This window comes from Ambystoma mexicanum, chromosome 13 (assembly GCF_040938575.1).
Source record: "Ambystoma mexicanum isolate Mex_15411 chromosome 13, UKY_AmexF1_1, whole genome shotgun sequence".
Lineage (NCBI taxonomy): Eukaryota > Metazoa > Chordata > Amphibia > Caudata > Ambystomatidae > Ambystoma > Ambystoma mexicanum.
The window spans coordinates 711,157,186-711,177,441 of NC_090938.1; the positions used below are offsets into that span (position 1 = coordinate 711,157,186).

The 20,256-nt window shown below is 48.8% G+C and overlaps 1 protein-coding gene across 2 annotated transcripts in view; it reads left to right on the forward strand.

Annotated features, from left to right (window-relative positions):
• The window catches only part of LOC138521767 (E3 ubiquitin-protein ligase TRIM39-like), a 519,559-nt gene that overhangs the window by 232,845 nt on the left and 266,458 nt on the right, over positions 1-20,256 (forward strand). For both annotated transcript variants that reach the window (XM_069634833.1, XM_069634834.1), the window contains exon 3: positions 19,969-20,196. In XM_069634833.1, the coding sequence (XP_069490934.1) occupies positions 19,969-20,196 (228 nt within the window). The remainder of the gene's footprint in view (positions 1-19,968; positions 20,197-20,256) is intronic.

The following is a 20,256-nucleotide window of genomic DNA, read 5'->3' on the forward strand; positions in this document are numbered from 1 at the left end:
TATGTATACCCAGGATGTCGACCTTGTAGCTGGGGCCCTCGAGGGACATCTAGTCGACTGCATCGATGCACAGCACCCTCTGTTGAGATGATTTTCCCCTCAAAGCAGCTTAAGCTGGAAGGGAAGATATCTAGAGATGAGGAATACGTGGAAGGAACATCCAGTCAAAATAACGTTACCAGGGATAAGTAGCTTGTTCTCTTTATTTAGAATTAGCCACCTTAAATGTTAAGCTCTAGTCCGACTCATTCTGGTTCATCAGTGTCTTATTGAAAATACGACTCCGATGTAGCAACCCCTCCTTTTCTGCACGTATGAGGTAGAAAGTAAAAATCAAGTGTTATTTAGGGGAGAGAAGGCTGTCGATGTCCCAATGGACATTAGAAACACATTAGCTGGTGTAGCCATGCCGATAACTGTGCTCCTTCGCGCAGAACCACTGTGGACAGAGCCGAAAATCTCCCTACAGTGCCTATCACTGCAGGCAGCACCCAAATCAAGTTCACAGCAAAGATATGAGAACAAGAAAAGGTGGCAACACCCAATAGCAAATCGCTTTTGAATGAAATTGTATGGAAATGTTTTGTGCTACAATGTTTCTTAAGAAATGGGTTTGCGTGGCCATAAATCTCAACTGTACAAGGACCACCAGCATGATTACTTTTACTCGTCCCTCCCTTGGCCTTGTAGTGTCCCCTTTCTAAACAGATTGGTTTAGGGTGGTTTGGACGCATGCCTCCCTGCCCCTCCCACCATCCAGGACATTGTCATGATGACGGGCAAGACTCCAAGTGTAAAGTCCCAAAAGAAAACCTTAAAAGGTTGGTCTTTAGCTTGGCATGAATTGACAACTACCTAGATAGGGTAGAGACTGTTTTTTTTAAAAAAAATTTTAAATTTATTTATTTTTTTTCTCCATTGTTCAGATAGGACTTTCTGGTTCCCTATAATAGCCGTCTGCTTGTGCCTTGGAAAACTAACCTGGCAGGTCTAGGCATTCTGCTCAGTCTCCCTTATTAGTCCCGCCCCCTTGGAGGTCCGCGCTTCTTTTTTTTTGTAACTTACCAGGATGCATGCTGCAGGTGTTTGCACTTCCAGTTTAATGTCTGCTTCAGCCACTTTTGTAGCAACCTGTGCCCAACATGTCTGGATCACCTGGCATCCCCAAAACATGTGCGTCATTCCTGCGCAGGGTTTGCGGCACTTGGGGCATTCGATGGTTCTCGCCCCTTTGAATTTGGAGATCACCTCTGGCATGAGGTACGCTCTATTAAGAATGTAGAATTGTATGAGTTTCAGTCGGGCGTTCCTGGAAACCTTTTTGTGGTAGTGGGCAATGCGTTCCCATTCTTTTTCGTTGAATTCCAAGCCCATTTCGTGTTCCCACTTCGCTTTGCTCTTGAGGTCTATACTAGTTATGCTATTCAGTAATGTGTTGTAGAGCCTTGAGGTTTCGTGTCCCCCTTCGGCTGCAGCTAGCACATATGTTCGGTGGTCTTGTTCCCAGTTTCTAACCTCTCCTCCCCTGGCCATCGGCTCATGAGCCTGCGCACCACGTCTCCGTGGAGCAGGAACTGTCCCGATGGCAGCCCCAAGGTAGCCTGTAGCTCGTCGAATGTTAGGATACCTTGGTCAACCACCAGGTCCCCCAGGGTGGCCACTCCACAGGGCTCCCACCCCCGTCGCACCTCGCTCTGTCCACAGGGCCTGCCCGCCATGATGGCCGCTATAGGGATCTGCGGGGAGTATGGGTCTTCCATCTTCGCGGCCTTGCAGGCCCGTTTGCAGATCAGTATGCCCAGCTTCACCAGTTAGGGGCTGTTTCGGGTCACGTCCGCTGGGACCCAGAATAAGTGAGTAGCGCCTGGGAGACGGCTGGTTGCAGAAGTGTGGTGTCAAATGTGGTCTCATCAGCCATCCGTTGTATGACCTGTTTTAGTTGGGCTGCCAAGTAGTACAGTTCAAAGTTGGGGATTTTTAGTACACCCCTGTCGTAGGGCCTTTGTAGGACCTCTAGTGCAACTGTCTGCCTCCTTGCCAAAGAAATCTCCTGCAGAGAAACGTGGGGGAATGTTGAAGGGGATGTTGGTAAAAAAAAAAAAAAAAAAAAGCAGGAGGCGGGGGGAGTGCCACCATTTTTAAAGTCTAGCTCTACCCGCCACAAAGCGGCAATTTTCCCCAAAAGGTCATTGATTTTTCTAGGTTTTCCTTGTCTCTGACTGTGTTTAAAGTGTGTTCCATTTTGGGGTCCCGGTGGATAGTGATCCCCAGGTATTTGAAAGATGTAGTCCTCCACTGGAAGGCCATTGGAAGGAGTCTGTCGGGGGTGTCCATACTTGGGGCGGCCAGGGGGTAGAGACATGATTTTTCGTTATTGATTTGGATCCCCGTCTATCTATGAAACCCTTCTAACGTCTCCAGGATATACGGTAGTATGTGTTCTGGGTTGTTTAGGTACAGAAGTGTCGTCGGCGTACATCAACACCAGATGTGCCACTCAGTCAATCACTATACCCCAGTCACTATACTCCTGGCACAGATATGCCGCTACAGGTTCGACTGCCAAGATGTACAGCATGGGGGAGAGTGGACAGCCCTGCCGCGTGCCCCTGTGGAGATGCCATTTGTCGGAGAATGTGGTGTTCATGCGCACCCTGGCCGTGGGGGTCTGTATATATGAGTTTGGTCCACTTTAGGAAGGCTGGGCCTATCCCCATTTTTGCCATGGTCGCATATAGCCATTCCCACCTGATAGAGTCAAAAGCTTTAGTGGCATCTAAAGACGCCACTGTGCATTTCTCGGGTCTGCCTTTGGTGTTGTAAATGACATGGTGTAATCTACGTAGGTTCTCGGTGATGGATCGCTCAGGCACGTAGCCCGTTTGGTCCTGATGGATCAGGAGGGGGGGTACCCTACGCAGTCTCCTTGCCAGTAATGCCATTAGGATCTTATTATCTGAGTTCAACATGGACAGGGGCCTATATGAGCCACACTCATTCTCATCTTTGGCAGGTTTCAATAGGGAGATGATAATGGCCCCCTTCATACTATCTGGGAGGGTGCCCACTTCATATGCTTCATTAAACACTTGTGCCAGAACTTGCTCATATGCTTTATAAAACTACCCCGGGAGCCCGTCAGTGCCTGGGGCTTTCCCAGATGGTGAGGACCTAATGGTGACCATCACCTCTTCTGGGGTAATTGGTTCGTCCAGGGCTTTGGCCAGCTGTACGTCCAATTTGGGTAGTTTGATGTCTAGGACGTCATCAATTTCAATGGCCGACGGAGATGGGGTGCTGGCGTACAGTTTCTGGTAAAACCCGGCAAACAGAGTTTATGCCTAGCTGCGTGTGTACTGCAGTGCCATCCGGCCCGCGGACATGGCAGATAGGGGTCCTGGGGATTTCCGTTTGTAGAGCCATGCTAATAGCTTCCCCAGTTTGTCACCAAGGGCATGGGTTCTCTGTGTGTTTTGTGTAGCTGAGTTTCCCTAGCTTGTCCCAGTGCGTTAGGCAGGTTTGTCTATGCTCAGCTATCTTTTGTATATGTTCTGGCTCTAAGGTGGCTTTCCCTTCCAGTTCAGCTAGCTCTTTTTCCGTGTTACCAAGTGAGGTTGCTATGAATCTCTGGGTTCCCCCTATGGTTGCCAGCATTTGGCCCCTCATGACAACTTTGTACGCCTCCCATACCGTGCCAATATGCTGCATGCTATTTTCGTTTACCTGCCAGAAGTCGAGTGTTCTGCTTCTGATCTGTTCGTGAAAGGCTGCATCTAGCAATGCCTCACTTCTAAGCCTCCATGTGGGCACAGGGGGTCTGGGTGGAAACACCACCCAGTTAGTCACCAGTGGGGAGTGGTCTGATAATACTCTGGCTAGGTAATGCGTGTCCTCGAACAGCGCTAGCTATTCCTCAATAACTAGTATGTGGTCTAGCCTAGTATAGACTGCATTGGGGGAGGAATAGAAGGAATAGAAGGAATACTCCTGTTCGGTGTTTACGCCAAAGGTCTGCCAGCCCTAGTTGTTGCATCAAGGTGCATAATATTTTTGCAGGAAGGATGGGCGAGTGTGTTTGCTGTCCAATCTATCTAAACAGGGGTCTAGGGTGCAGTTGTGATTCCCCCCCCCCCCCCCCGATGAGGGTGCTTTCTCTGTATGGGCTGAGCCTTCTGTGTAGTGAGCGGAAAAAGGTTGTGGCGTCGTGGTTGGGAGCATAAGTGTTAAGCATATCTCTGCCTTCCACAGTGCCGTGAACCAGGGCCATCCAAAGGGGATAGTGGGGGCAATCCAGATCAGGACCCCTCTGGCGTAAGTGGAATAAGTGGAGCCTACCAGGGTCCCTCTCCAAGACTTGGCCAGTGTTTCTAGCTTGCGCGCATCCAAGTGTCTCTTGTAGCAAGGTGATTCCGACCTTGTTCTTTTTGATTAGGGCATGGATACGGCTTTGATTAACAAACTGTTCATTCCCCTGACATTCCATGACATAATTCTGATCTTGCAGCCATGGGGTTTCAGTGTCCTATTGTATGCAGGGGAGACTCCTCCAGGGGCGTCTCTTCTGGCTCTGGTGATTTTTTTTGGATGTTCTGGGTGGTGGTGTCTGTCCCCAAAAAATAAATTCCCCAACTCCCATGTTCCCTCCCTCCTTCAACTGCCTAGTCTCCTGTAACCAAAACTGTCCAGTGGGGTTCCACCCGCTGTGACTATCCCGTTTCCGCTCCATCCAATCAGGATGTGATCTAGTGGAGCCCTACCTGCGGGTTTAAACTAAACCCAGAAAAAGGAAACCATGAGAACTACTGGGGGCGGAAGGGTTCTGCTATGGATGTCTACTCGTCAAGAGCCGTCCCTCTTCCGCTCAGCTCCTGAGGTTGATCAATCTTGCTGCTCTCGAGTGGTAGTGTTGCCTGTTTGTATGTTCAGTGCCGGATGTTAGCCTTTTGAGTGGTCGCTCTAGATGAGGTTCAGCGCTGCTTTCGTTCGGTTTTGTCGAGGTCCGGAATCTGTTCTCTGTCCATCCAGTCTTTGGCCTCTGCCGGCGTGTCGAACAAGAGTGCTTTGTTGTTGTGTAGCATTTTAAAACGCGCAGGGTATAGGAGCATGTAATGCAGGCCTGCATTCTTCAATCTTGCTTTCGAATAGATGAATTGGGCTCTTTTCATTTGGACCTGAAAGGTGTAGTCAGGGTGGATAGAGATTTTCGCAGAGTCCCTTCGGATCTGGCCACCTGATCTTGAGAAGGCCAGGATTGTCTCCCTATCTTTGTAATTGAGCACTTTTGCTATTAACGGCCTGGGCGGGGTCCCCAGGGGAGGCTTCTTAGTGAGGGATCGGTGGGCTCGCTCGATGGTAAAGCCTTGTGAGAGTTTCTCCGCACCGATTTCTTGTATTAGGAGATTTTCTACATAGTTCGTTGGGTCGGTACTCTCGATGGCCTCTGGCAGGCCCAGAATTCTAATGTTCCGGCGCGCACGCCCTTCAGTTTCTTCAGCTCTTTCTTCAAGGTGTTTTTACCCTTTGCGCCAGTTCATCAACATCCTTTAGGAGTTGCGTTTTTGTCTGTGTGTTTTCCCAAACCTGGGTTTCGAGTGCTTCAGTCCTGCCGGAGTAGGCCCAAGTCTATGGCCACAGCATCTGTTTCGAGGGGATTGGGTCCTCCGACATATTCCATATCTGACAGGTAATGTCCACAGCTGTGCTGCTTCGGAAAATCTTTGGCGTCTGAGTCCTGCGTCGATGCGCCCTCCCCGAGGTTGTCCTCCGAAGGCCGACGTCACCCGATGTGATAAGTAGGACGCACGACGTCCACAGCCTCAGTTCCGTTTTTTCGCGAACTTGTTCACTTCGTGAATCTCGGTACGCCTCGACTTGTTGGAGTTTGCTGTTTTCGAATTCTCGGTTCGTTGAACCTGTTCGGTTTTTTGTGAAGACCTGTTCGTGGCAATGTCTACTTCGTCTTCAACCCCGCGTCCGGGCTTCAAGAAATGCGGGGACTGTGGGTCCAAGATGTCGGTCAGACTCGCACGACGCCTGCCTCTAGTGCCTCGGGGAGGCCCACGATACTGACTACTGTGTCGACTGCCAGTCGCTCACGGCTAAGGCCTTGCGGGAACGCAAGAAGAAGCTGTCGGTAGGCCGGGTGTCTAAGCCCCGGAAGTAGAGGTCTGCGGGGCTTTCGACGGATGACTCGAGGGGCGGCTCTCCGCGTCATCGTCAGAGGTCCAGTGGGTCTCGTGCCAGGAGTCGGTCTCGCCACTCCTCCGCCTCTTCGAGGCATTCCCGGAAGTGCCGGCATAGGTCGCCTTCCGAGGACTCCGCCCATCGGCGGGTCGCTTATCCCTCCATGCAAGCGACACCGGAGGAATGGGCTTCCTTCGGGATGCAGATGCTAGCGATTCTTGAATCGCAGGGCACCGGTCTGTCCGCGCCTCAGTGGGGTCGGACGGCACCGGTCGAGAGACACCGCTCATATGCCTTCGGGCTCGGGTGGTCGGCACGGCTCATGGGAGAGGTCCCACTCAGACAAGGGTAGCCGTTCTCGGCATGCCCGTTCCAGCTCCCAGTCCTCGACGCGCTCAAGACCGCGTGATCCTGTGCCTTCTTCGAAGAAGACATCGACGCCTGTGGCACCGACGTCGTCGACAATTTCTCTTGAGGCTCAGCCTCCGAGGGGGTCGTCGAGAGACACGCTCAGAGCTCCGGCTTCGAGGCCTGTGTCGACGGCGCTGCAGCTGACGTCGACGCCTTTTCTGCCGGCGCCTTTCGAGGCGGTGGTGTTGGAGGGGCCCCGTGGCACGGGGTTTGCCCCTAGAAAGGCTCTGGCTAAGGTCAGGCACTGCTTTGGTCCCCAGAGGTCTTCCTCTCCCCGCCTGGAGTACATTTCTGAGGGTGATGAAGGCTCTGATGACGGCTTGGTTCTGGTTGCGGTTCCAGTTGAGCTCCTCTCGGGCCATAGCCAGTTTGATGACCTGAGGCAGTCACTGCATGATGCCAATGGACTGGACACCTCCGGAGGTGGAGTTTTGTAGGCTGGAGCCTGGCACTCATGCCGATTCTTCATATCGGCGCCTTATGTCTCGGGTCACCGCGTATTTGGGTTGGTCAGCTCCCCCAGGGCAGTTCGTTCAGGATGATCTCACAGACATCCTTGATCTCGGTACCCCCACTGACCCGGTTTTGCCGTTTCATATGGCTCTGCAGAGAAGGGTGGCGGCGGCTTGGACTGCTCTGTAGAGTCTCCCGGCAGTGGGCAAGTTTTTTTCACGAAAATACTGTCCAGCCAGTCGCGACCCCTGCTACTTGTCCAGGCACCCCACTCCAGAGAGTTTGGTGGTGCAGGCGGCTACGGCCCCGGCAAAGCAGACGTCGTATCCTACCATCCCTCTGGATAAGGACGACAAACGTTTTGACGGCTGGGCGAAGAAAGTGTTTTCTTCGGGAGGTATGGCGCTTCAGGCGGCCAACTTCATATGTGCTTTGTCTCGTTTCACACACACTCTGTGGAACTGTGTTGCATTAACGGCTGAACATATTTCCGAAGGGAACGAACGGGATGGTTTCCTTGCTATGGTTCAGGATGGCAAGGATGCCATGTGTGAGGCCGTTCAGGGTTTGGACTTGGCAGATTGTGTCAGCCGGTCCATGGCGGCGAGCGCAGGTTTGCATGGTTGCGGAAGACTGGGTTCGCTCCTGATGTGCAGTCCCGGCTCCTCACCATGCCCTTTGACGGTGAACACCTTTTTGGCAGCAAGGCTGACGAGAGCCTTGAGAAGTTGCAGACCTCCAAAGATGCAGCAAAGTCGTTGGGCGCTGCAGTTCGCCAACCTCCGCCTTTTCGTCCTAAGGGACAGCAATGGAGGGGAAGTTCCTTTCGCTATTACTCGTCCTTCAGTGAAGCGAGGGGAGCTAGCAGTCAAAGAGGCCATCGTAAGAGTGCCATAGGTGGAAACAAAGGTACTCTGAGTGGTAGCGGTTGCGGCGTTGCCTGAGGGCAAAGAGGCAACTGCCCGAGCGGCCTTGGCACCTTGTCATGAGGCCAGGTCCCATGGTTCGCCGGTTGGGGGGGAAGGCTGGCGCAGCATCTTGTAGAGTGGCAAGCCATTACTTCGGATGTGTGGGTTCTGGAGATCATAACCCACGGCTACTGTCTTCCTTTTCGGCAGAGGCCTCACGACAATCCACCGGGGAATCTCTCTTTGCAGAGTCCGGATCTGCTCCTTGCGCAGGAAATTCAAGCCCTGCTGGAGAAAGGCGCCATAGAACTGGTGCCTATAGCAGAGAGGAACAAGGGATGGTATTCCCCTTATTTTTTGATTTCGAAGAAAGACGGGGGATTGAGACCCATCATGGACTTGCGCGGTTTGAACAAACTCCTCATGAAGGACAAGTTCAAGATGGTTACTCTCGTCCTCCAGGCCCTTCAACTTCAGGACTGGTTGGTGTCTCTCGACCTCAAGGATGCTTACTTCCATGTGCCGATCCATCCCAAACACAAGAAGTACCTGAGGTTCGCGGTTGGCGACTCGCACTTTCAGTTTCGGGTCCTGCCGTTCGGATTGACCTCCGCCCCAAGGGTTTTCACCAAGCTCATGGTGGTGGTGGCAGCGCATCTCAGGAAAGGGGGATTCACGTCTACCCCTACCTGGACGATTGGTTGATCAGGGGGGAGCTCTACCGAGCAAGTCCTGGATCATCTGTCCGTCACCTGCCACTCCCTTCACAGGCTGGGCTTCTCCCTCAATTTAAAGAAGTCCCATTTGACACCAACGCAGCGGCATCAGTACATCGGAGCAGTGCTCGACACGTCCCTGGGGCAGTGTTTTCCTCCTCGGGTGAGGGCTCTTCACATTCAGCAGATGGTGAACAAGTTTCAATTTTTCCAGGATCTCCCTGCGTCCGAGTTCTTGAGACTGCTCGGCCTTATGGCATCCTGCATTCTTCTGGTGCCAGAGGTTCGTCTGCGGATGAGATCTTTGCAGTGGGCACTCAAGCTCCAGTGGTCTCAGTCCTCCGGCAGGCTGTCGGACCCTGTTCAGGTGCCGCCCTCGGTAGCCCGGGACCTTCTGTGGTGGGCTGTCTAGGGCAATCTGATGAAGGGGGGGGCCCCATTTTGGCTGCCCTGGCCGGAGGTGACGATCGTGACGGACGCATCCCTCACGGGATGGGGAGCTCATGCCAACGAGTTGACAGTCAGCGGTCGTTGGTCTCCGTCGGGAGTCCAGACTCCATATCAATCTGTTGGAGCTGAGGGCCGTCAGGCTAGCCCTGAAGGCTTTTCTGCCGACTGTGCGTGGAAAGAGTGTCCTGATTCTAATGGACAACACAGTGGCCATGCACTACCTCAACAAAAAGGGGGGGGGGGGCAGGGTCACTTCCGCTGTGCAGGGAGGCAATGCAGCTCGAGTTCTGGGCAATCCAGCAGGAAGTTTTGATCTCGGCAGTTCATCTGGCAGGAGACAAAAACGAGACAGCGGACGCTCTGAGCAGGCAGAGCGCGATCTCTCACGAGTGGGAGTTGGCTCAGGAGATTCTCCTGGAGATCTTCGCCCTTTGGGGGACCCCTCAAGTGGATCTCTTCGCCTCCATTGTCAACTGGAAGTGCGAGAGGTTCTGCTCGCGGGAATTTCCTCCAAACGGAGCCCTAGACGCGTTTGTGGTGGAGTAGTCATTCCCACTGCTGTACGCGTTTCCTCCAGTCCCAGTCATCCTGCAAGTACTGCAGAGGTTACGGAGGTTCGGTTCCCGGATGATCCTCATTGCTATGGCATGGGCCTGGAGGACGTGGTACCCGGACCTTCTCGACTTGTCCATCTGCCCTCCACATAGTCTTCCCTACCGAGATGATCTGCTCTCACGGGAGGGGGGGTCAGGTTCTCCATCCAGAGGTCAGATCCCTCAATCTTCACGCTTGGCTTCTGAAAGGTTGAGGTATAAAGATTGGGACCTCCCTGAAGACGTGATGGAGGTGTTGCTCTCGGCCAGGCGGCTGGCAACAAAGTCTCTGTGCCGTTGGAGAAAGTTCTGCGACTGGTGCAGATTTCAGAATGTGGATCCTTTTGAATGCGACAGTCCCATGGTTCTGTCTTTTTTGCTTTCTTTGGCCCACAGGGGCTTGCAAATGGGGACCATTAAAGGTTACCTGGCGGCGCTGTCCATATTTAAGCGCTCGTCTGAAGAGTGTTCCTATTTTAAGATTCCTTTAATTTCGCAGTTTTTGAAGGGGCTCACTAATGTGTTCCCTCAGTCACCTTTTTTGGTGCCAGGTTGGGATTTGAACCTTGTTCTTAAGTTTCTTATGGGTGCTCTGTTTGAGCCTTTGCATTCATGCCCTTTGAGACTGTTAACTCTTAAAACTGTATTTTTGGTTGCGGTCACTTCCGCTCACAGAGTGAGTGAGTTACAGGCACTTTCAGTTAAGCCACCCTTCACTGTGTTTCATAAGGACAGGGTTGTCCTTGGAGTTCGTCCTCCTTTTCTTCCAAAAGGTGGTTTCGGAATTTCATTTGAGCCAGAAGGTTGTTCTTCCGGCGTTCTATCCTCCTCCACATCCTGGTAAGGAAGAGGAGAGGCTCTATAGGCTTGATCCTAGGAGAGCTTTGAGCTTTTATATTTCGCGCATGTCCCGGGTCAGAGTGGACGATCAACTTTTCATTGGTTACGCTGGAAAGCATTTGGGACAAGTTGTGACGAAACAGACTTTGTCTCGTTGGATTATTTTAGCTATCTCCGAGTGTTCCTGCCTGGCGGGTAAGGATCCTCCGGCTGGCTTGCGGGCCCATTCTACCAGGGGAGTGGCTGCGTCTACTGCCCTGCAGAGGGGAGTTCCTATTCGTCACATCTGTGATGCAGCCACCTGGGCTTCAGTACATACATTTGTACGTCACTACTCCCTCGATTCCATCAGAGGGCAAGATCTGGCCTTTGGCAAGGCAGTTCTCTATTCCGCAATTTGATTGGGCATGCAAAATTTGTTTTCTAAATTCTTTCCCACCTCCATGCTTGGTACTGCTTTGGGAGTCTGTCATAGCTATGGAATACGTTGGAGGACCCAATCCCCTCGAAGAACAAGTTACTTTCTTACCTGGTAACGTTCTTTCGATGGGATGGTCCGACGACGTATTCCATATCGCTCCCTCCCTGCCTTCCCCGCTGCAGAATTTCTTTTGCGATTGCAGCTTGCGTTCCGCAAGGCCTTGTGTGTCTGACTGGCAGAAAACCGGTGGCACACGTTCTGGGAAAAAAACTATAACTGAGGCTATGGGCGTCGTGCGTCCTAATTATCACATCGGGTGACGTCGGCCGTCGGAGGAGGTTCTCGGGGACGGCGCATTGACGCAGGACGCAGACGCCAAAGATTTTCCGAAGCAGCACAGCTGTGGACATTACCTGTCATAGATATGGAATACGTCGTCGGACCATCCCATCGAAAGAACGTTACCAGGTAAGAAAGTAACTTGTTCTTTGCTCTCCATTTTCGCTTGGAGCACTCGTATGGCTTTTAGGATCTGTGAGTTGCCTGGTTCCGCCGCCTTTGCAGGGGGCTCTGGGAGCGCTGTTGCAGTGTCCCTGGGGCCAGTTTCGGATTTAAAGGGCCCTCCAGCTGTGTAAGTCTCCATAGTGGTCTGCTTCTGTTTGGCCTTTGCCCCCTTTGAGGACATTCCCCCGCTTGGCAAGGACTACTTCAGTTCTTGGATGGGCCTATGAGTGCCTCACAGGTGGTGCTCGGCCCAGTGGCTGTGTGACAGTTTGTTTGTTGCAGGTGCCAAGGTTAGGGGCTCTGAGTCCGGGAACCCGGATTTGCTTAGTACATTCGTGCCAGGGTGAATTGGTGCTTTTTTTTTTGGGGTGGGGGACTTGCAGTGTGCGCCTGGGACGTTTAGTTCCAGTTGGGCACTAGGCAGTCAGGCACCTAGGGGCAGTTAGCTGTACTTCCAAGGCGCAGTACCCCCCCCCCCCTTTTTTTTTTTTTTTCTCTATGGCCTGCCGAACTCACCAGAAAGTGAGGGAGCCTCTTGTTCTTGCTGGCGTAGGGTTTCTTTGCTTGGGCTAGCCCCTCGCTCCCGGGTTGCAGGGCTGGCCGCGCCTTGCTTGGGTTGAGGTATGCGGCTCTTGCCCATGCTAAGCACGTAACACCCTGGGCCTTTCTCTGGGCATTTTCAAAGCGTCGCTCACCTCAGCCTGGGGGGGGGAGAGGGGAGGCCTGGGGCAGCTGGGGGAAAGTAGTCCGGTCTGCAGCCCCCTGCGTGGTTCCGTGGCTCGCTCTCCGCCCGGCGCCTCCAGTTGTGCCGCGTGTGCCTCGCCTTGCCTCTCCGCTCCACCGCCTCGTTACCCATAGGGCAGGCCCATGTCCAGCCCCTGCCACACCGCTGTGGGTGAGTTCACATCTCCTGGGCGCAGCGCCTCATTCCCTCAATTCAGTCCCCAGCTGCTCAGATGGCGGTCTGAGTGTGGGGGCCCGGAGTCCCCGGGCCGCCTGGATCTGCCGGTGTCGTGGTTCTCTTCGGTCTCTTGGCCTTCGTGGGGCAGTCTCCTCCGTCCGATCTTCCAACGGGTTCTTCCCTCAGCTCCTCTCTCGCCCTCTGTCCTGCTGATCCGCTAGGCACCGGTCCAGAGCACAGGCAGGCAGGAGTGCAGTCGCGGCTGTTTCCTTGGCAGGTGCCATTTTTTCGTAGTACGCGGGCTCCTCCGTCCACGGTGAATTCGGTCCAGACGGGGACCGACCGTCACCAAACTCCGGCTGAAGTCGCTCAGCAGCTGCACCGACAGATGCAGCGGCCCATTAGGGTGACCGGCGATCCCAAAAGTGTATATAATGCAGCGTATCTATGGACACATCAAGCAGAGCCAGCCGATAGTGCGTCCGCTCTACATGGCGGTTGGCCACGCCCCCAAGGCTATTGTTTGTTAGAGTTGCTATTCAGCTAGTGGTGGTTGCTCCATTGTTAGAATTAGTTGTGGCACATTAGTCACCTCTGTTTTTAAGTTTAGTATTGGAAATACATACGTTCTTCTCACTATCCTTTCAGCCCTAACATATTTTCTTGGAGCTTCCTCGCATTTTTTTAATTGATTTGTTTTCCCTCAATATACATACAGTAGTCCATGCTTTCATACAGGGCATTTTGACATACTGTCAGAAAGGGGTTCCTTCTCTACCTAACTCGCGGCCAATTATTTCCAACCCATTACCTTTTATAGTGTCCACTCATTACAGAACAGCTCTCCTGCACTAGAGACTCCATAGTAATTGCACCCCCTTATTTTCTTGCTAGACTCCACATATCTAAGATACCACGCTCCAGCATTTGGACTTCAATTTCTTTTTTCAAAAGACTCCCCTCCGCACCGAAGCATCATCATTCTTCAGAACAAGCACCCCTGCATCAGAGCAGGATGGATAGCTCTCTAATCTAAAAGCTCAGGTGAGCCTACTATGTTTTTGCAAGAAATATTATTCCAGTACTGCCCATGTTGTTGCACGGTGAATAGGTGGACACAGTAGTAAGATTAAGACATCGTTCTATGTTTTTTACAGAATCCACGTGACCATATCTAGTGAGGAATTGTGAACACCAAAATCATCCAGGGCGCTCCTGCAGAGTTCAGGTAAGCGTTACAGGCATATGATGGCACCTGCTGCTCTGTCTGCCTGCTGGACATGTTGAAATGGTTCCCAAAGGATTAAGCCAACTGTAGCAATTAGAGTTAGCTTCAGTGTGCGAAGGCTTGCGGCTTTCCCAGCTCGTGGCCTCCAGTTAGAATGTATGTAATAGAATGTGGAGATGGGTGACGTGAGTGAGACGGTTGAATGAGGGATGTCGAGTGAGGCTGGAGGTTGCTGTACGGGGCGCCGGATATATACATGAGAAGAAGCACGTATACAATAAAAGAAGTTAACCAACCTTTGTCGTGCGGTCGATTACTTCAAATGGCGACGAGGATGCCGGCGCCCTGAGAACCCACGGGCCGAATCGGGTGAAATTCATAAAGGGAAACTACGCAAGAGCGGATGCTCCGAGCTGCTGTGCCACACGGCGCAGGCTTGTGCGGTGAAGGAGAGCAAACGCTCCGAATCAACGTGCTGGCATTACGTTGGTTTGTGCTGAGAAGGTCGTATTTTCATGAATTGTACCCCACCCCCGTGTGACAAGTTGTGTATATAGCACATACAGTAAAGCAGAGGAAAGGACCTATATAAATGCACAAGTCACATGATATGCTTGACATTGAGGCAGAATGAGGAATAGACAGTGATCCACTCTTCCTCCTCACAGTACATAAATGTACAAGTCACATGAGATGTTTGACATTAAGGCAGAATGAGGAATAGACAGTAATCACTCTTCCTCCTCGCAGTATGTGAAGATTACTGAAATTAGATTTCTGAATTTAGAAAATTCCAACAACTGTACAATTAACAGCTGTATAACAAGAATATACAATTAATGGTTAAGAATGTTGCAAGGCATCAGTATACAACCGCCGGCAAGTTTCCTTCCAATTCCTGGTCAACCAGTGGTCTTGTGGTCAGAATGGAAAGAGTTCTGGTTAAATTACATTCAGGCTGTAGAACAGGAGGAGCTCACATCCCGAAAAAAGAAGTTACTACTATTACACGCATTGGGGTTGGAAGGACAAAGGAAGTTCAGAGAATTGCCAGAATTAACTGTGGATGAAGCTGGTGATGCGGATGAACATGATAGAGCTATTAGGCAATTGGACAAATATTATGCTCCAGAAACCAATATAGCTATAAATAGATACAAATTCTACACCAGGGTGCAGAAAGAACATGAGAGCATCGAAGAATATGTTTCTGCATTGAGAATACTGTCAAGGACGTGCCAATTTGGTAATGGCATCACTTTGGATGAGTTAATCAGAGATCAAATCATTATCCACTCGAAAGACAATATTATTCAGGATAGGTTATGGATGGTAGGTAACCCATCCCTACCAGAAACTATAGCCATAGCAAAGCGAGTGGAACACACTCAATTGTGTTCGAGAGAGATGAAAAACAAGAAAGAAGAAGCTGCACAAAGTATGCAGAAACATAGCCAGGACAGCAAGGAGACAAAAGAGAAGGAAACTGAGGAGCAAGGTCAGGTGAATGTAATTCGACCCAAAGACAGAGGTGGGACGAATATCAAGAATAAAGAGAAAGGTGAAATAAATGCAGGACGTAACAGAATGAAGAATTTAGACCAGAAAGTGAACTCATACAGAGGAATGAACTGGATCAAGAATGAAACCAGGGTTCAAAATGATCAAAGGGTTCAGTACAACCAACAGAGGGAAGGAGACAGATGTTATAATTGTGGCAGAACTGGCCATTATGCTTATGCTAAACAATGTCCTGCATTAGGACAAAAATGTGGAAATTGTGGAATAAGAGGCCATTTCGCGGTTACGTGTAGAAGGAGGAAGAAAATTTCTGCCATAATGGAAGAAGAAGAAGAAGAATCGGATGAAGAAAGAGTGTTCCTTATACGAGAACCACCTGATGGAGAATTCAAATGCCCAAGTTGTGAGGTATTCCTGGATAATTGGAAACTCAAGGTGAAGGTGGATAGTTGTTCGCCATGGACGATTATCACAATGAAAACTTGGAAAAATTTAGCAAAACGTGGTTTTAAAACCAAGATGGAAGTATCAGACATAATGAATCCTGGAGGATTTGAAGGATCCAGAATCAAAATGATTGGTTGGTTCCCGAGTATTATTAAATTCAGAGACAGACGATCTCAAGTAAAGGTATATGTTGCTGAAAAAGGAGTAAATGTTTTGGGGTGGAGAGATCAAGCTGGACTGAGAATCAGGTTGGATCCATGTAACGAAGAGCAAGTTTTGGTGATTAACAAGAGTCAAACACGAAGATCTAAGGAAGTTAAGGAAAAGGAGCAAGGCAAATCTGCAAAATTAGGATTGTTAAAAGATTTTTCACACAGAATACGTCTCAAGAAAGGAGCGATACCTGTTAGGCACACAAAATCCAGACCCATTCCATTTGCCATTGCTGAAAAGGTGGAGCAGGAATTGAGATCATTAGAAACTGAAGGCGTTCTAGAAAAAATTGAGTCATCTGAGTGGGTTAGCCCTATTGTAGTTGCATTGAAGAAAAATGGCAAACCTAGGATTTGTGTGGATTTGAGAGATGTCAACAAAAACATTATAACAGATGTGTTTCCACTTCCCATCATCTCTGAGATGTTGAATCGTATTGACAATGCTGATGTATTTTCCACTTTAGACCTATCGAGCGCATATCATCAAATATCTTTAACAGAAGACTGTAGAGACATTACAGCGTTTGTTACACCTCATGGATTGTATCGTTACAAACGCATGCCATTTGGACTAGCGTCTGCAGCAGCAGTATTTCAAAGAAATATGACAAATGTGTTGAAAGGTTTGAGTGGAGTGCTTGTATATCAAGATGACATAATAGTATTTGGCAAAGGGTCAGTGCAGCATGATGGGAGATTGAAGGAAGTGTTGAAAAGATTGGAAGAAGTTGGATTGAAAATTGAGATGAACAAATGTAAATTTGGGGTAGAGGAAGTAGAATATTTAGGGCATGCAGTAAATGGTAAAGGTTATAAACCCAAAAGATATGCATTAGAAGCTATCAAGGAGTCACCAGAGCCAAAAAACAAAGACGAACTAAGATCGTTTTTGGGTTTGTGTGAATATTACAACAGATTTGTGAAAAACTTTGCTAGTACAACGTAACCATTGAGGAAATTATTGAAAAAAGATGCAAAGTTTGTTTGGAGTGATGAATGCAGTGAGGCAGTCAGAAGTATAAAAGGAGGGATTTGCAATTCTGTAGAATTGGGAGGATTTGTTTATGGGAGACTCACCAAGATTACAGTGGATGCGAGTGGAAATGGTTTAGGAGCAGTGTTGACACAGGTAGATGAAGATACCAATGAAAAGACCATCAGTCATGCTTCGAGAGCAATCTCAGAAACAGAAGGCAGATATTCGGTAATCGAAAAGGAATTATTGGCATGTTCATGGTCAGTGAATTATTTTAGAAAATATTTGTGGGGAAACAAATTTGTAATTCAAACTGACCATAAACCATTGATAGAAGTTCTCACTGTGAGAGGAATGTGTAAAGCATCTCCAAGATTAGCTAGACTCAGTTTAAAATTGCAGGATTACAATTTTTCTGTGAGGTATGTGCCGGGGAAGAGAAATATAATTGCCGATTATTTATCTAGATTGCCGTTAAAGAATAATGAAGTGAATGCAGATCCAGATGAAGAAATAGTAGCAGTTATTTTCGAAGTCACGTCCAAGGGGATGTGGATAGAAGAATTGGCTAAAGATGAGGAATTGCAGGAGATAAGGAAGTACACAGAATTTGGTTGGCCTGAAAAAAAAGCTGTAAGCGAAGGTTGTAGGAAGTATTGGGAGATTAGGGATGAATTGTCAATGGAAGATGGGTTTTTAGTGAGAGGAGAGAAGTTAATTCCGCCTCACAAGTTTTGGAATGAGCTAATTGAGAAGGCGCACCAAGGCCATCCTGGCATCACAGGCACTAAGAATAATGTACGGTTGAAATATTGGTGGCCAGGCATGGATATTATGATTGAGAGGTTTATCAGGAATTGTTGGCCGTGTCAAAACAGCGATAAGAGTTGTAGGATTGTCAAGTCTAAACCAATTAACATTGACAAAGGTGATGCGCCATGGGAGATGCTTGGGATTGACATCATCGGACCATATTTGAAATTGTTTGGAGAAAAAGAGTTCCTTATTGTATTGGTGGATTATTACTCGGGTTGGGTGGAAGTCAAAGCAGTGAAGAAAATTGATACTTATGAGATAACTAAGTTTTTAATGCAGATATGCAGAAGGGAAGGATTTCCAAAAATAATAAGTGATAATGGAGTTCAGTTCAGAAGTAATGAAATGAAAGAATTTGTCAAAAGGACAGGCATTGAATGGAGGTTTTCGTCATTATACCACCCACAAACCAATGGGTTGGTGGAGAGATACAACCGAGTAATCGTAGAAGCAGTAGAATTGGCATTGAGTAACAATTTACCGGTTGATGAGGTTCTTAAGGAAAGGATATGGAGTACTAGGATGTCAGTCAAAAGAGGAATGGAAGTATCACCTTTTGAATTAATGAGGGGGAGAGCTCCCAATACGTTACTTAATCCTGAATGGGTTAATAGGAGGAAGGGTGTGTGTACTGGGTCACAAGGTCATGGGAAACATCAAGAATCACATAAGTTAAGTAAAATGCATGTTGAAAAGTTTAAGTTGAGGATAATGCCGGGCGACTTTGTACGAATCAAGTTTGGAAGGAAAGTTAAGAAGGGAGACTCTAAATACAGCAGGCCTGTCAAGGTAATACAAGTGTTCAAGAGAGCGGTTAGAGTTGCAGGAGGATCTGTATGGAATATGGACAGGGTTAGTAAATGGATGTGGAAAGGTGACAAGCAGGGACACATACAAGTCGAAGCAGAGAGGCCAGTAAGTGATGTGTTTGGTGATGAAAATATTCTAAATAGCAATGATGTTGTGAATGGTAGTTTGGAAAGACATGCTGGTGAGGATGTGGTTCAGCGACAACAAGGGGAGGGGGAGATTGGAAGCAGGAATGTGATTGGAAGCAGGAATGTGCGCAATTCGAGAGAAAGGAGATTGCCGTTTTGGTCAAGGGATTATGACATGTAACATACTCCATAACTTTAGTCATTCGCATTATCCTTTGTTTCCCATACAGTGGAAATTTAGGAATTCACTAATTTAGTAAAATCATTTAAGTTTCCACTATTTTGATATTTTCTTATGTTATATTAGTTTATTTTAAGTGTTCTTGATTCATTAAGATGTTTAAGGGGGGGGGATGATGTAGTAATTAGAGTTAGCTTCAGTGTGCGAAGGCTCGCGGCTTTCCCAGCTCGTGGCCTCCAGTTAGAATGTATGTAATAGAATGTGGAGACGGGTGACGTGAGTGAGACGGTTGAATGAGGGATGTCGAGTGAGGCTGGAGGTTGCTGTACGGGGCGCCGGATATATACATGAGAAGAAGCACGTATACAATAAAAGAAGTTAACCAACCTTTGTCGTGCGGTCGATTACTTCACCAACCTTTAGCTTTTTGCTGTCCCGTCCTCCACCCAAAATAATGTGAGGGCATCAGACATGGCGAATGTTGTTTTTTTTTTTATTTAATTTTTTTACTTAAAAGAAAAATCAGTGTCCGATGGAATTTGTTTGCCATCTTATCCAAAGTAATGAATTGCAGCCTGCACATATCTGCAACTAGTGCATACATTGACTGGGGGCCCTTCAAATTAATTTCAATGATGTATATATTTTTCAGGTTTACCTACTGGAGTAGCGGTTGAAAGCAGGTTGGTACAAGGAAAATGTAATTCCAGGGGAGTGAGGGGGGAGTAGAGTACAAACCACAAATGTACGCAAACCACCACCACCACCATCGTAGCACTATGCAGTCTTCTCTGCCACAATTATTGTTTGACTGTGCCATTACACAAGGGGACTAGCTATAGGCAAATGAGTATTGGTTCTGCTACCGAAAGGTGCAGTTGCAGAACATGGGGGGGTCATGTGATCCGTCTGCTTTTTTGCATTGTTTGCCACCTGCATGTGCTCTGAAACTGAGCACTGCCTCTTCTGCTGTGTGCACTCCCCTCAGTACCAGCATGGGCACATTTGCAAGAAGTTGCACACACAGCCTGTGCTGCTGTCGTGACACCCCTGCAAGGTACACAGATTTTCTGTGTGCGTAGGATATATATGGCCAATGCAGTCGCCAACTAGACTGCCTTTTTACACACATTTGAATAGGTGACCAACCACAATTGTAGTTGACATAATGGAATTAAGTGAATATTTTATTACTCTGAAGAAATGTTTTTGCACACAATGTGATTGTTTTTTATGATGCAGCAAACATTTGTAATTTTCTTTTAGGAAGAATTCAAGGGTGAGAGGAAGAAAATTGTTGCTACATTTGGACAGTTGCACCGGTTTATGGAGAAGGAAATGCAAGATCTCCTTGGCGAGCTAAAGAAGCAGGAGCAAGAAATTCTGAGCAATTTTGAGCAGAAAATGTCTGAACTGAAAGTACACAATTCCTCCCTCAAGAAACTGATTGGAGAGCTAGAGGGGGCATGGAATCAGGATTTGAAGTTACTGACGGTAAGAATGTCTCTACAGGGATGGCAGAGGCCTTTTGCCCTTTGGGGGGAGGGGGGTCTG